Genomic DNA, 13,105 nt, shown 5'->3' with positions numbered 1-13,105 from the left:
ACCTGACTGGGGTGCAAGGGAAACCTGTACCTCCCTGGCCAACAATGGATTTTCAGGCGGTCTCGCGGTTAGATTATCACCGCACCCCTTGAATAATTCATCGGGCGATCTGTTGGTCACATTTGTCACGCCATATGGAAAATATTTCACTATACACACCGACCGAGATATATGGTGGTTGCGGAAATTGATAATATTGCTGAGCCACAAGTTGGAGGTGTTAAAACCAACCACATCTGATGACGCAGATCCATTAGGGTCACTGGGGATGCATTGAGGCAGCAGCGAAATCCATTCTTACATCTACAGTTTGCTAACAACGTTCACATGCACCAATACCTGGCCTGATGACGTTTTTCGGAAATAAATTCCGATTTTATTGTCTTACCAAACATCGAATACGCAAATACTAAAACTCGCCTAACACTTGCCGTTTGAATTGATTGGCGAGGAGCCTGACGACTGTAAGTCCGACCCGAAAATTTCGGCAGGTGACATGTTGGGAAATGTTACGCACGCGCACACGCCCAAGCTATCACATTAATCGGGCTTTTATTTATCAGGTGTTTTTAGATTCCGTTTGATTTGTTTTGATTTGGTGTCACAAATCAACCACACCTGCCGGGAGCGTAACAGCGGGTTTGATTTTGAAATCGGAAATCGAAGTACAGATGTAAGCTTAGTTGTGACGTGTGATCGGTGGTCGAGTCGAATTTACAGAATTTTTTGTATAAATCATATAACTTCATTCAAACAATATTCCAACCAGCCTGAACCGGCAAGCGACTGATTGGGGTTAATTTCGTTGGCTGCCTTATCTACATCGTATCGGGCAGGTGTTAGATGGACGTTCGTCATATCATTCCAGTACGTACAGACGACACAATATTGACCACTTTTTCTGAACATGATTCAGTTCGTTGATGTTCCAACCTGTAGAGTTCTCTGCGAATAAATATTCAATCTGCAATCGAAACACGTGTCGGCCGTTTCCGGGTTTCTGGCCATAGAACGCCGTCCCCTTGCAACTGGAACGACCTTGTTCCCTGTTTCGATATGTGTAAATGAGATAAGTCTTGGGAATAGTGAATGCAAAGTTCCGAATGGTGTCGTGGAACACTGAAAGACGAAGCGAAACATGTGAATAAGATACCCGAGAACTTAAATCCCACGCCTTGCAACTCCTTACGACATTCGTGAAATATTTTTCATATTACCGCGTATATCAAACTGTGGCAATAAAATCAAACTTCTGAGAATTTATAGTGTTATTGGGAAATATGACCACAAATAAAACGATTTTAGGGTCTCTGGGCGTGCTTTGAAGTGACCGATAATGATGTTTTAATTAGCTCAGCCCGTCCTCCTATTGTAGCAATAGCCTAGATATTCAGGGCATGATCGAATTATTTCGCGGAATATGAGGCACTATGCCGACGTGGTCGCATTAAACGATGCACAAATATGGGTTTGTAGGTTGTTTACGTAGAGTTTTAAATAGAAGCTTTTACATACGTCATCAGTTTTACTTGTCAGCTCTACAAAAAGCTGCTCTTTATTGACCTTATTAGCGAGGCTATTTAAATCCGAAACAGCCCGCGTCGGCAGAAATCAAACTTTCCGCCGACGAAGACAGATCAACACATCTCATTTAGATACAATCTGTCACTGTTATTTGTATAGATATACGTATACGTACGGACGCAGACACATCAGACAACATTATTGCAGCGTGTCATTGAATGAACACCAGTACTCAACTCACTCACACACTTGACAGGATTATTTACCATGGCTGCGCACCAGCTTTCTGTATTTGACGGATTTTTCTTATTTTTCATAATTTGTTCGATATCAGTTTTCGGTAAGTTGAATTTGTTCTTTATTTTGTTGATAATGATAGCAATGATGATGGTAACGATTATATAAATATAATTTATATAATTTCCGTTTTTTTTTAAGGGGAATTCGTTTTCAAAATAAACTAAGCGCTTTTAAAATGAGTATTGGCTAAATTTATTATAGTCTTTATGAATTTTTGTTTTTGGTATATAGCGGGTATATGAACTTATCCGTTGATGAATCCTCGAAATAATCTTGAAAATCAAAATTTGAATATATTCGCCGTTGCGCGTGTAATTAAATTCTTTTTGTTGTTCACTAAATAAATGATTACATATATTTAGGTATAATGAACTTATTTCTATGGCGAAAAAGAAATAATGGACGCAGAACCCATAACAAAATAACAAAATGTTATTATTGTATGCGGGATATAGTGTTATGCGACTCGGTTGCTATAGTTCGGTCGTTATCGGTATTGCATTGAGTTGTCATTTTATCCTTTTATGCGATCTTTTCGCTTCTCAATCATCATTTCGTCTAATGAAAACGAATCGTGCGAGCTGTACATCAAACATATTTTTCACCGATGTGCCGCCCGTCTATATTTCACATTATCGCGTATAGCGTCTCGCGCACGAAACCCTCCATTTAATATTCCTATGAAACTGAAAAATTCGCCGGGTAAGCGTCGTCAAAAAAGCTCATGAATATTCCAAACCGAAATATTGAAATTTGAATTGGCGCGTAGTCGTGCACTCTTCGATATTCTCTAATCTACTCGAATATTTACGGAGATGATGGCTATTCATTGGGAGCGGTTGCAATATATAAACGTGTATACGCTAAACGATATTTCAACGATAAGGGAAATAAAAAACAATGAAATGATTTTATCACCGTACTGTTGCTCTATACATCACCATGATGCGTTGAGAGCAAAATAAAGATAGATGAGGCATCTTAGAGACTCATCAATCAGAAATTCAGTTTCAACTTTAATCTAATTTCGTTTTCCCGACGGACTTTAATGAAAGCCGGAATTTCGGTTACTTTTTGCAGGTTCTGGCGCAGGGAAATGCAATAATTGCGGCTCAACGGGGCATCAGATCTTCCAAATAAAATACCGCGCTTTGAGTAAAGGTTATTTCTGGTTCGGCAGAAGTTGGCAACGTAGATGTTTCAACGCGAAAACAGACCCGATAGATTGTTACAATCCAGATCGGCGCCCGGAGAGCCTGGCAACTCGTCTGTTCGGAAAACGCGGGCCTAAAATGATGAACAATTTAAACAAACGGCTGATAGTTCGCTACAAGTCACCACCAGGTACATAGTTCCCACATTGAAAAATCTAAAATAAGAAAAATATTTTTCTTTGACTGAATTTCAACAGATATGATTCATCCCCGTTAATTCTCTCCTAAATATACTAGGTAGATATATAGGCTGTAACGACGTGGTGGAACAGAAATCTTCGAAAGTATTCTACGCGTATCCGACCGGTCGTGTAGAAGCGACGCCTTGGCAAACGAGATTTAGACCCCAGATTTCGTGGACCGGCAAAAGCGGGCGTACTTTGCATACGTTGATCATAGTCGACGCGGGTCTCGGAAATATACACGGTTTATGGGTCGACATTCCGGGAAACACTCTTAATCAAGGAAAGGTAAGTTGGTATCATTATCACCTATATAAGAACAGTTTTACAGAAATCAGTCAGTGTTGCTCGGAGGAAGCTATTCAAATGTTAACCAGTGATGTTTCCATATTACACTCAATGATTCAACCAAATATATATTATTGTACCGTATAGGGGCTGATGTTAGAATCCAGCCCCGGGATAATGGTCTATAAAACGATCGAAGATAGTTCTATCTTTGAAGGTAAAAGCACTCTAACGAAGTTTTTAGATAGAGTCCATGGTTAGAGGTGCAGCGAAGTTAAGAATATGAAATGATTTACTCTTCTAAAACGATCTTATTCTATAACTGCGTCTTCAGAATCGAAACCATTGGCAATTGGTCTGTAGCCATTGTTGATAGACCACGACTGCAGGTATTAATTTGTGAACAACAATCAGAGTTAGACTATAAAATATTGACCAGTCCATTAGATGCAATAAATTTATACATAATGATGAGGTTTGATTTTTTTCCTCGGGGATTTATGTTTGATAAGAATCTCATTTTAGAATCTCATTTCAAAATTCTATTATGAACTACATACACGGTAAAACATTTTCTAATATAGCATATTGCTACTTTAATGGGAATGATCTTTGATACGATTTACATGTGGAATAATAAATTGATCAATGGCTGTGCGACGATGAAATTTAGGATGTTATATATAAGTATAGTCGACGAGGGGAAGCTCTAATCGTGTTTGGACTGTTTACCATAACGTCCAACGACTTAATTAAAACTATCACGAAAGCCAACCACGCTTTCCGCTGTTCGTAGTCGGTACCGTGTTTTCGTCGTTCAGCTCCCCGCGGATCCATTTACCTTTAGAAAAAAAGATAATATTTCCGAGTGTTTTTTTCACGGAATTCATCGGTGAACAATAAATGATTCTTCGCGTCGCACCATTAGCATCGTACCCCGCGGAATAAACTATATGCTTTCCACGACGGAGACCATCGGCAAAAATATATTCGCCAACGCAACATCGAGACCTACGTCCCGCGAGTGTGGGTTACTATAACTTAGAATCAAACTTATTTCGTTTTCACATTGTGATCTAATATTCTGAAGATTTCTAATTGTTATGTAACTGCACTACGAGTAAATTTCAATACATTATACTCCCAGATGCGGCTTTAGGAGGTGATGGTCTACCCCCTTCCAAATTCGAACGTGCCTGCCAAAACGTCTGGAACATTTTTTGCATGACAAGCTTAAAGATGAAAAACAAATCCGAATGGGCCCTGTTAAGTGATGAGGGCCAGAAATGCCCCTTTTGATCCTGGATTTCTCTGGGAGGGCCACCAGAACCCTAACGAATGTTCGCGCTTGCAGCCCTCGCACTTCCAAATCTGTCCTTTTCAAATAAAATGTCCATTCCAATTTTCAGGTCTACCCCCTTCAAAGATTCCTAGATCCGCCCTTGAAAAGTAATAACACTGCAAATCTGTGAATTGGGTCCTTCAATATGATGGCATTTAGTTCTCTTCAATTTCCCAAAATACCATAATGTTTTACAATCTGTATACGATTATTTTTTCCACAGGTTTTTCTATCAATTCTATACAAATTTGTTCTAGGAACTGGTTCCGTATAAACGACCGTTGAACTTCCGTCCAATAGCGAATCCCTACCTGTTCATATTGTTCAAACAGAAGGGAAAGTCGTCCGCCGATATCAGAAACCTAAGATCACTACCGAAATCAATACTCAAGAAATTCGTCGATAAATCTAAGCTAGTAGGTAAGTCTTCATTTTTTTGCTATATATACATGTATATGCATTACACAAAATGTATTTTAGACAAGGTAATACGTAATAAAGATTACCAAAATTTTCAATTAAGCTTTAGACTTATATTCTAAGATTTCCTCATTATATAAAGGTCCCGTAGCGATGAATTGGATTATGATATCGTTCGACAAGTATTCAGCGCAAGAAGCTTTAGACACCGGATTCGTGAACAACTGCCCACACTTCGTAAAAGAAGGTAAGTTTCCGATGTCGAATTACATAAAGTAATTGATAATATGCATAACCAACGAGAGAATATATTTTCGCGAATCTTATTTGCGTGTTTTTATCATCAATCTAATTAATTTGTGACGTGAAATACATCTTCATCAAAGTCTTTATCTCATGATTTGTAACTTGTATCAATAAAGCGGTTAAATTATAAGGTTATCTTAGTATACTTGTATGGTGTATCCATGGAAGAAAATGTTTCGTGTAAAGCCTAATATGTATAGGTTATACAAACATAAGACGTTTTACTGGGAAGTTTTAGTCATCCTATTTACTTAGACGTGAGTCACCTAAACCCATCCGTTTTTTTCTTATTTGCTCATTAGCAACTGGAGAACGACAACAAGAACCGTTTCGCAGTTTTCTCCCCGCTCATGTTAGTCAGACGACATTCCTGAATGTTTCGTTCACGACTTCCGCCATACAGTTCGACGTCTGTTGCAGGACGCATTCTTACAAGTACGTATTCTTCTTCGCATTTTCCCAGGAAGCAAGTGGCATTAATGGGCTTCGTCCCTGAAATATACGATTAAATATTAACGAACTGCGATGCAGCGCAAACCTATCCGTTACGAAGACCATTCAAGTAATCCGTATATGCATACAGATAGACTGTATCGTATTTTATGAATTTAATACAAACTAACTCGGTAAAGTTCGTATGGCGGTTAGGTAGAAATAAGAATATCCGAGATAAAATACTTAATTTTTGAAAAGTAAAACAAAAAATTCTATTAACCCATCAACTTTGAGTGACATGGCCGGGATTTAATTCTTGATTACTTATACCCACTTCGCGGATTTCGCCTACTCAACTATAAAATAGCGTTTAAGCATGCGTCGACTGCCCACATGATTATGACACAATGATTTAATACCATGGGTATAATGCGCATCTGTGGTGATTAAAAACGATTAGGTTGCTAATGAAACTGTAATTCAAAGTTCACTTTAATTAATTTCTGAATCAAATACACCCCTGGCGATTGCGCTTGTGTCGTGACTGCGTATGCTCAATCCACTGGGCATTACAAATATCATGCTCTATGTTCGTAAAACGTCTACTTACATAGATGGATTTCAATTTGAATTGCACTTTATCGTTCGACAAAATTACATTTGCGCAAAAACACAAACGAACAACACCGGATAATATGTAGCAATCGTATTGTTAAAATGAGATTAAAATGAAAATCCGCCTAAAGTCGGATATGCAGCAGAAGGGATATTCCAATAAGCTTGAAATTAGATGGAAACGGGATACGTGATTATACAATCCCCCAACTTTATACCGATTTTCTTTTTAATCTCATTTTAATAATACTGATTGCTACATATTATGCGGTGTTTTTCGTTGTGATTTCTTCATATGAATTCATCTGGTTAACTGTGGAGCTGTATTCGTTTCAAAAATAGAAATAACACTAACGCCTTGAATTAAAGTTTAAGTCGTGAAGAATATCATCTTTCATAATTTTGCGAGAAGAGATAATTTTTTATTATATGTTTGTTTATAGAGAGGAAACCGTTTATTTGAATCCAATTGGCAGCGGAATCGTGAACTCGGTGAATGCTAGAACTGGTTACCCACCAACTATCAACATCATACCTCGCGCGTTTTATCCATTTAAAGAACAAAAAATTAGTAGTAAGTATTGAGAAACCGACGGAAATCGTAGTTTTATGGTCGTTTCGTGTGAATAATCAACATATTAGGTGAACTAGGTCTCGCGGTGCGCAATGCTTTAATACGGCCTTGGAAGGGTCGACATGTCCCATTACATGGCGCTTTAGAATGGCCATTGAGAGAGTTCATTCATTGCAGTTCTCGTACATCGCTAGATGTGTTGCATGAGTAAAAAGGTGCCGAACCGAGCGGCCTTTAGACAGGTCATATACACTTATAGTTGGATGAATAATGGCCCATCGATAATCATATTCAGATTCGGAACGGAATCGATACGAATATTTTCTCCCAATAGCATACATTTGTCTATCGGTCAGATGACATACAGTTTTCAGAGTCATCTCGATCGAATTAAAGATTTTGGATTTATTTTCGCAACAAAATATGGAAAGGTGGAATGAATATCCTATAAATCATAAAAGGTTTCTTCAGGCGTCTTGAATTTTTGTATTCGTATTACTATTGTACAATTATTATGATTCAAAATGGTTAATGAAAATCATTATCAAATCATTATCATATGTTTCATGATATGATCTAAAGAAAAATGTAAAAAACGAAAAATGCATTTGTAAAACACTGAAGATTATACTTTTCTCTGCAGCAAAACGACACACAGTTTTATTCCTAGCCGCAGACGTCAAAGATAAATCCGCCGGAACTTATCGCAAGCCGTTGCTGCATTGGGTGCTGACTGACATAAAAAATGGCGATGGCAACACGGGTAGAGAACTTATACAATACATCGGGCCGCTACCACCTGACGCAAAACATTTCTATCATTTTGTCGTGTACGAGCATACGGAAGCAACTACGTCGTTAACTGCTAAGGATTTAGCGAAATATGCCTATGACAACTGTCACCCACTTTTTAAAGGACGGTGAGTTGCATGCGATCTTTTTTTATTCAGTTCTTCAATTTGGAGATTTTTCGACCGTTTCATCCGGTACCAAAATTGAAATAAAAAACGACGTTATACACATTTCCATCGAAACGACCTAGAAAAAAGTGAAAAAGTGAAAGTCCAAGATGTCTAGAAAGTTTCTTATTTCATGTTTTGATTTGAAGCTTAAATTTTAGAACTTGCGTTATGGGTTTCTTAACAATTTCTTATTTTCACCACACTTTTCAACCAATTTTCATGGTCCGCACGGTTAGGTGTGAGTGGCGAGGAGCAAGTCAATAAACACGGCATCTCTGCATTCTCTGACTCGGAGCCAATCAAAATAAAATAATTCGCACAAAATCAGATAATACTATGATTATTACTCGGAAGTTGGGAACAGTTTGATTGCTGGCAGCTGCAATGGTTTATCTCATATACACATACATCGCTACGGTGTTCACAAGTGCCTTAATGGCCTGATGCCGTTGCGGGAATTATAATTGCTGGGTAAGGCGACAAAATTAATTACAACAGGCGAAAAACATCACTCGTTTTATGTGCCCATTACTGACAGTTCATCACGAGAGTACCGATGAGTATATAGCATTACATTACATGCGTTAGGCATGCATGTTTCCAACTCTCCCTCCGCAATTCCCCTTCCCCTTTTACCGCAACGAAAAAGGCCTCTTCCAATCATAAAAAAAATGCGCACGTGATTCTTGATACGTTCCTTACGCAGAGCCATACGGGGCGGATCTAAGGTCCGAGGGAAGGGTGCTACCTCAAAAAAGGGCATATCATATATAATTACGAGGGCACCTCGGAAGAAAGCTCAAGCGGAGAACAAGCTTATGAATCTAAACTCATTACCACAAAATGATTCTAAACGATTGAATCAAACCAAACGCAGATGCCACAAAACAAAATTGAAAAATCTTTAAATCCTTTTATGCGAATCGAGTGTTATTTACCACGCATATAATGTCAATATGACGCTTTGTGTGGTTTGTTTATTCTGTTGATTTTCTTGTTTTTTTTTGTGAAATATACTCGTATATTTTTACCCCGTCTGCGGCATATGGTGTTAAAACAAATCTCGTTTTTCATTGTAGGTGTTTGTTCGATGTCGAAAATTTTGTATCCGATAAGGGCCTGAAATTCGTCGGCGCATCGTGGATGACCGTTCAACCGGATTGGTACGTGCGGTATAAATTCGGAAAGGTTCTCGGTTTCGGCGAGGACGCCGTCTGTCAAAACGTTCCCGGTTACAGCAACCCATGCTCTGACGAACAATAAAAAAACAACAGTTCATTGGGTTTTTTTCGTACCGTGTTTTTGTCGAAACCGCGCCACAGTGGTCGCGCGCCTCGCATGCAATACTCTATTTTGAAATTGAAACGCATAACGATATGGTCTTTTTGAAACGATCTCTATTTCCCTGCAGTATTTTCAGTTAATTCATTTCATGTAATTTATATTTGTTTCGATTATATATCGAGATTGTTGATTTGTGATAGTGTCTGCGTGTGTTTTACACGCATCGGAGAAGAGATTATAGCTGCTGTGACGTCACATGTATATAGTACATGACGTCACGGTGTGCAGGGAATATTCTTAGATGACACACGGCAAGTGAACACGATTTTTTTCTGAACAAAGCTTTGGAAGAAATCGTTTTTATATTCCCCTGATATATCCTATGTGAAGTTTTTTTTTACCACTGATCTCTAATTTTACCACTGCCAATATTCCTATGTATTTTATAAAAAATACAATGTATTTTTGATTTTATCTATCAAACATTATTTGTATTTACGCATCAAATGATTTTATGTTTGCTTTTCGCGCGGGTCAACGATTTTAGTCAATCTTAAGTCATATCAATTTATTTTATTCTATACTGTGTGTTATAACCAATATTGAAATATTGAAAATATTTGCATTTCTTATCTTTATTTTAGTTCTTAATAACAACAGATAAATGTAAAACAAAAAAATGCTATCATAGCGAAAGAGACTGTTATATCATATTAATCGCAATATGTATCGATAAACGTATTTCGTGACCTGAAAGGCTAAGAATGTTTGAGGTACATGGGTGGATCTAGGGTCTGATTCAGGGTGCATCCCCAAAATAGAGCACATCATATATAGAAATAATAGGGCACCTCGAGAGAATGCTCATTCCAAAACATGAACTCATTTTTGGAGGTTCAAACTTATGAATCTAAACTTTTTAGGTATCAGTTTAATATGTTTTATTTTCCCGTGAAATTTCACCCCATGCACCCTCCCCTTGGATCCGCCCCTGAGGTATCCAGTTTTTCAATATCAAATGTATCGTCACAATATGTAACAGATATTTCATTCGGTGAATTTCTCTACGGTATTCTACGGGATTTGTATCTATGTTCGTGTAACCTATCTATCTCTGGAGCCTGCCCATCCCTACCCATTCCCATCCCGCTCCACGGTGCCGGCGGTGTCGTCTGTACAGAATGAATAAACACACGCGTGCAGCCTTTGAGAAATTTTCCGTGTAACCTTGGTGATTATTGTCACATGCAGATTACTGTTACCGAATAGTCGGCGATGAAAAAAGTGATGGTCGCTCGACCGTCTATCCGTTTAATAGCCTTCATAAATGTACGGTTATCATTGCATGCCTCACAGATATATCTATTTGAATAAATCTAACGTTTATTTTGAAAGTAATACATGTGTATATCATCGTTGATGAATTTTCAGCATACATGTTAGACCTTTTCGATTTGACGGCCGAGGACAACTCGTATACGATTTACATACTTGCCTCGTGGTTTTATACCACATTTGTTTGAGTTAATTTAAAGGAAAGTGAAAATCAAATGGACGAGATTTTAAAAAAAATACGATCGAATTTTTTTATGTATACGGTTCCATCGGGCAGATGTGAATGGATTTCGTTTTCGCGCATCGTGCCGAACGATGGCACTATGCGGATGTTCTGTGACGTCATTTCGTGTATTTATGTTCAACAACCACCCCCGACACACACACACGCACACACAAGCAATTTCCGATGAAATTTAACAAATGAAAGTTAGTTCACCGGAAAAAGAAATAAGTCCAAGGAAGGACATGGCAGAATTTCTCTACTAAAAGCAGATGCAAAGAAAAATGTTTGTTATTTACTAAGTGTGACTGACGGGTGTGCTATTGTATCTGAATCTAAACTTGGGCTGCCGAAACAGTTGTGCTTAACTAGTTGATTCAAAGTCTCGGATACTTTGACTATGAAACACATGAATCCATAATCATTTGATTAAATTCATACTCCTAAGTCAATGCGTATATATGATAACTTCCTGATAATTTTGATTTAGCTGTTATCATGCGCCACTGAAAATCATAAATGTTGATTCATAAAAAAAGGATTTGTGGCATAAACTGTGAGTATTCGATATCTTCTCGTCTAACCGCGTCAGTACGCGTTGATATGCGGAGGCCTGTCATTACAAAAAATTCACTATTATTAAAGACTGGTACGTTCTCAGGGTCGGATCCAGGGGCAGACTTTGACAGAAAATGAATATGAACATAATATGATGAAAAAAGGGCAAGTTATAAGTATCCACACAGCCAAAACAATGGTCTGGAACATTTGGAAATTTCAGTGCAATTTTTGATGCAATTTCTAGGCACTCGGGGGCAATTTAAGAATTGATGTCGCGGGTGGAAAAAGTGCCCTGGATAATATTGTCTTTTCAAAAGGGCACGGGAAAATTGCGACGGGAGCAGGTGTTCCTTGTGCTCCCGTCTGGATCCGCCCCTGGTTAACGGTCGCGTTGAAGATCATCAATTATATTTTCCGAGCTTGATTTCATCCGAACATGTATCAATTGGTGCTCGGTTATGACTATTCAACGGATCAAATGGATCAGACCTGACAACCACCACCGAGAAGGAAGGGTTCATACCCAGCATCCGAGGGAGGTTGTAAGTGATACATTCACCATGCCCGAAACCTTTTCACGCGAACCGCAAGCCATGTCGTCTGTTGTTTTCGCTGTAGCCGTCTTCGGTTTCGGCTATCTTTTCTTATTCTCAGTAGACACGAGTAAAAAAAACCGGTATTTTGTATCTGAGATGTATGGCCATTGCGGACATGTTTCGTTTTTGTTTGTCATATTTGACTTTCAGTATATCGGCTCTACAAGTGACACACAGTTGGACATGGCAACTGGAAGAAACGTGTATGCTTTTGTTCCCAAATATACATCGGCGATTTGAAAAAAAAATCACTTAAAGATCAACTAAATAACATTGTTCGTTGGCGGCTGAAAACAGCATGATTTATATTATCTTCGTCACGGTTGTTGGTCACGGCAATTTCAGTTCGTGACGATGCTCGAAATGCCTTTCCTTTTTCCTATCGTTATATTCTCATGCACTCGGGATATAAAAGACGGACGAAATTGACTCCATTTGTTATTGAATGTACATTAATGTAAATATATTGAATACCAAATGTGAAGCCCCAAAGGTGACATAAAAAAGATATGTTCTTTTCATGGGAACGTTAAGTTTTTCAAATTCTACCTAATGGTATAGACAATTAAGTCCCAGCCGTTTACAACCCGTTCGAAAAACATTTCGTTCGAACGAAAAAAAAAAAAATCTTCACCATGTCACCTCTCCGGGCTCCCTACATATGGAGCCAACTTCTGCAGATGATATACTTCAGGGCTTGCGGAAGCAATTTTGGAATGGTACGACCAGAGGCCTAGGATTAGTGGAATATTTTTTTCAATAAGTCGGTGGTGTCACCAGCGAGCAAACACGTTCGATGCGGAGGTTGGGGCCACGAAACTTTTTTGAATTTGCTGCTCATAGATGCATTTTCCCACAGGCATTTTTGAACCATAAAATTTCTTGAACCATGAATTTTTATTTGAGTGGAAATTGGAAATGACGGCGAATTTGAGTGCGGAACT

General features: G+C 38.4%; 1 protein-coding gene across 1 annotated transcript; it reads left to right on the top strand.

The window, feature by feature from the left end:
* Nucleotides 1–1,586: 1,586 nt before the first annotated feature.
* Nucleotides 1,587–10,816, top strand: LOC141899545 (uncharacterized protein C56G2.4-like). Its single transcript, XM_074785916.1, has 9 exons — nt 1,587–1,864; nt 2,905–3,168; nt 3,276–3,508; nt 5,108–5,270; nt 5,413–5,517; nt 5,879–6,011; nt 7,070–7,200; nt 7,844–8,120; nt 9,242–10,816. The coding sequence occupies exons 1-9, from the start codon at nt 1,792–1,794 to the stop codon at nt 9,423–9,425; spliced, it is 1,563 nt and encodes a 520-aa protein (XP_074642017.1). The 5' UTR covers nt 1,587–1,791; the 3' UTR covers nt 9,426–10,816.
* Nucleotides 10,817–13,105: the final 2,289 nt, after the last annotated feature.

Source organism: Tubulanus polymorphus, chromosome 2 (genome assembly GCF_964204645.1).
Source record: "Tubulanus polymorphus chromosome 2, tnTubPoly1.2, whole genome shotgun sequence".
NCBI lineage: Eukaryota > Metazoa > Nemertea > Palaeonemertea > Tubulaniformes > Tubulanidae > Tubulanus > Tubulanus polymorphus.
The sequence above is the reverse complement of the archived record's forward strand: the minus strand, read 5'-3'. Positions and strand labels throughout refer to the sequence as shown.

What these genes read in the sequence shown, in the direction of transcription:
- LOC141899545 (XM_074785916.1), top strand. Translation starts at nt 1,792, where the DNA reads ATGGCTGCGCACCAGCTTTCTGTATTTGACGGATTTTTCTTATTTTTC. An exon ending in CGATAAATCTAAGCTAGTAG is followed by an intron (nt 5,271 to 5,412) that starts GTAAGTCTTCAT and finishes CATTATATAAAG; the next exon opens with GTCCCGTAGCGATGAATTGG. An exon ending in CACCCACTTTTTAAAGGACG is followed by an intron (nt 8,121 to 9,241) that starts GTGAGTTGCATG and finishes TTTTCATTGTAG; the next exon opens with GTGTTTGTTCGATGTCGAAA.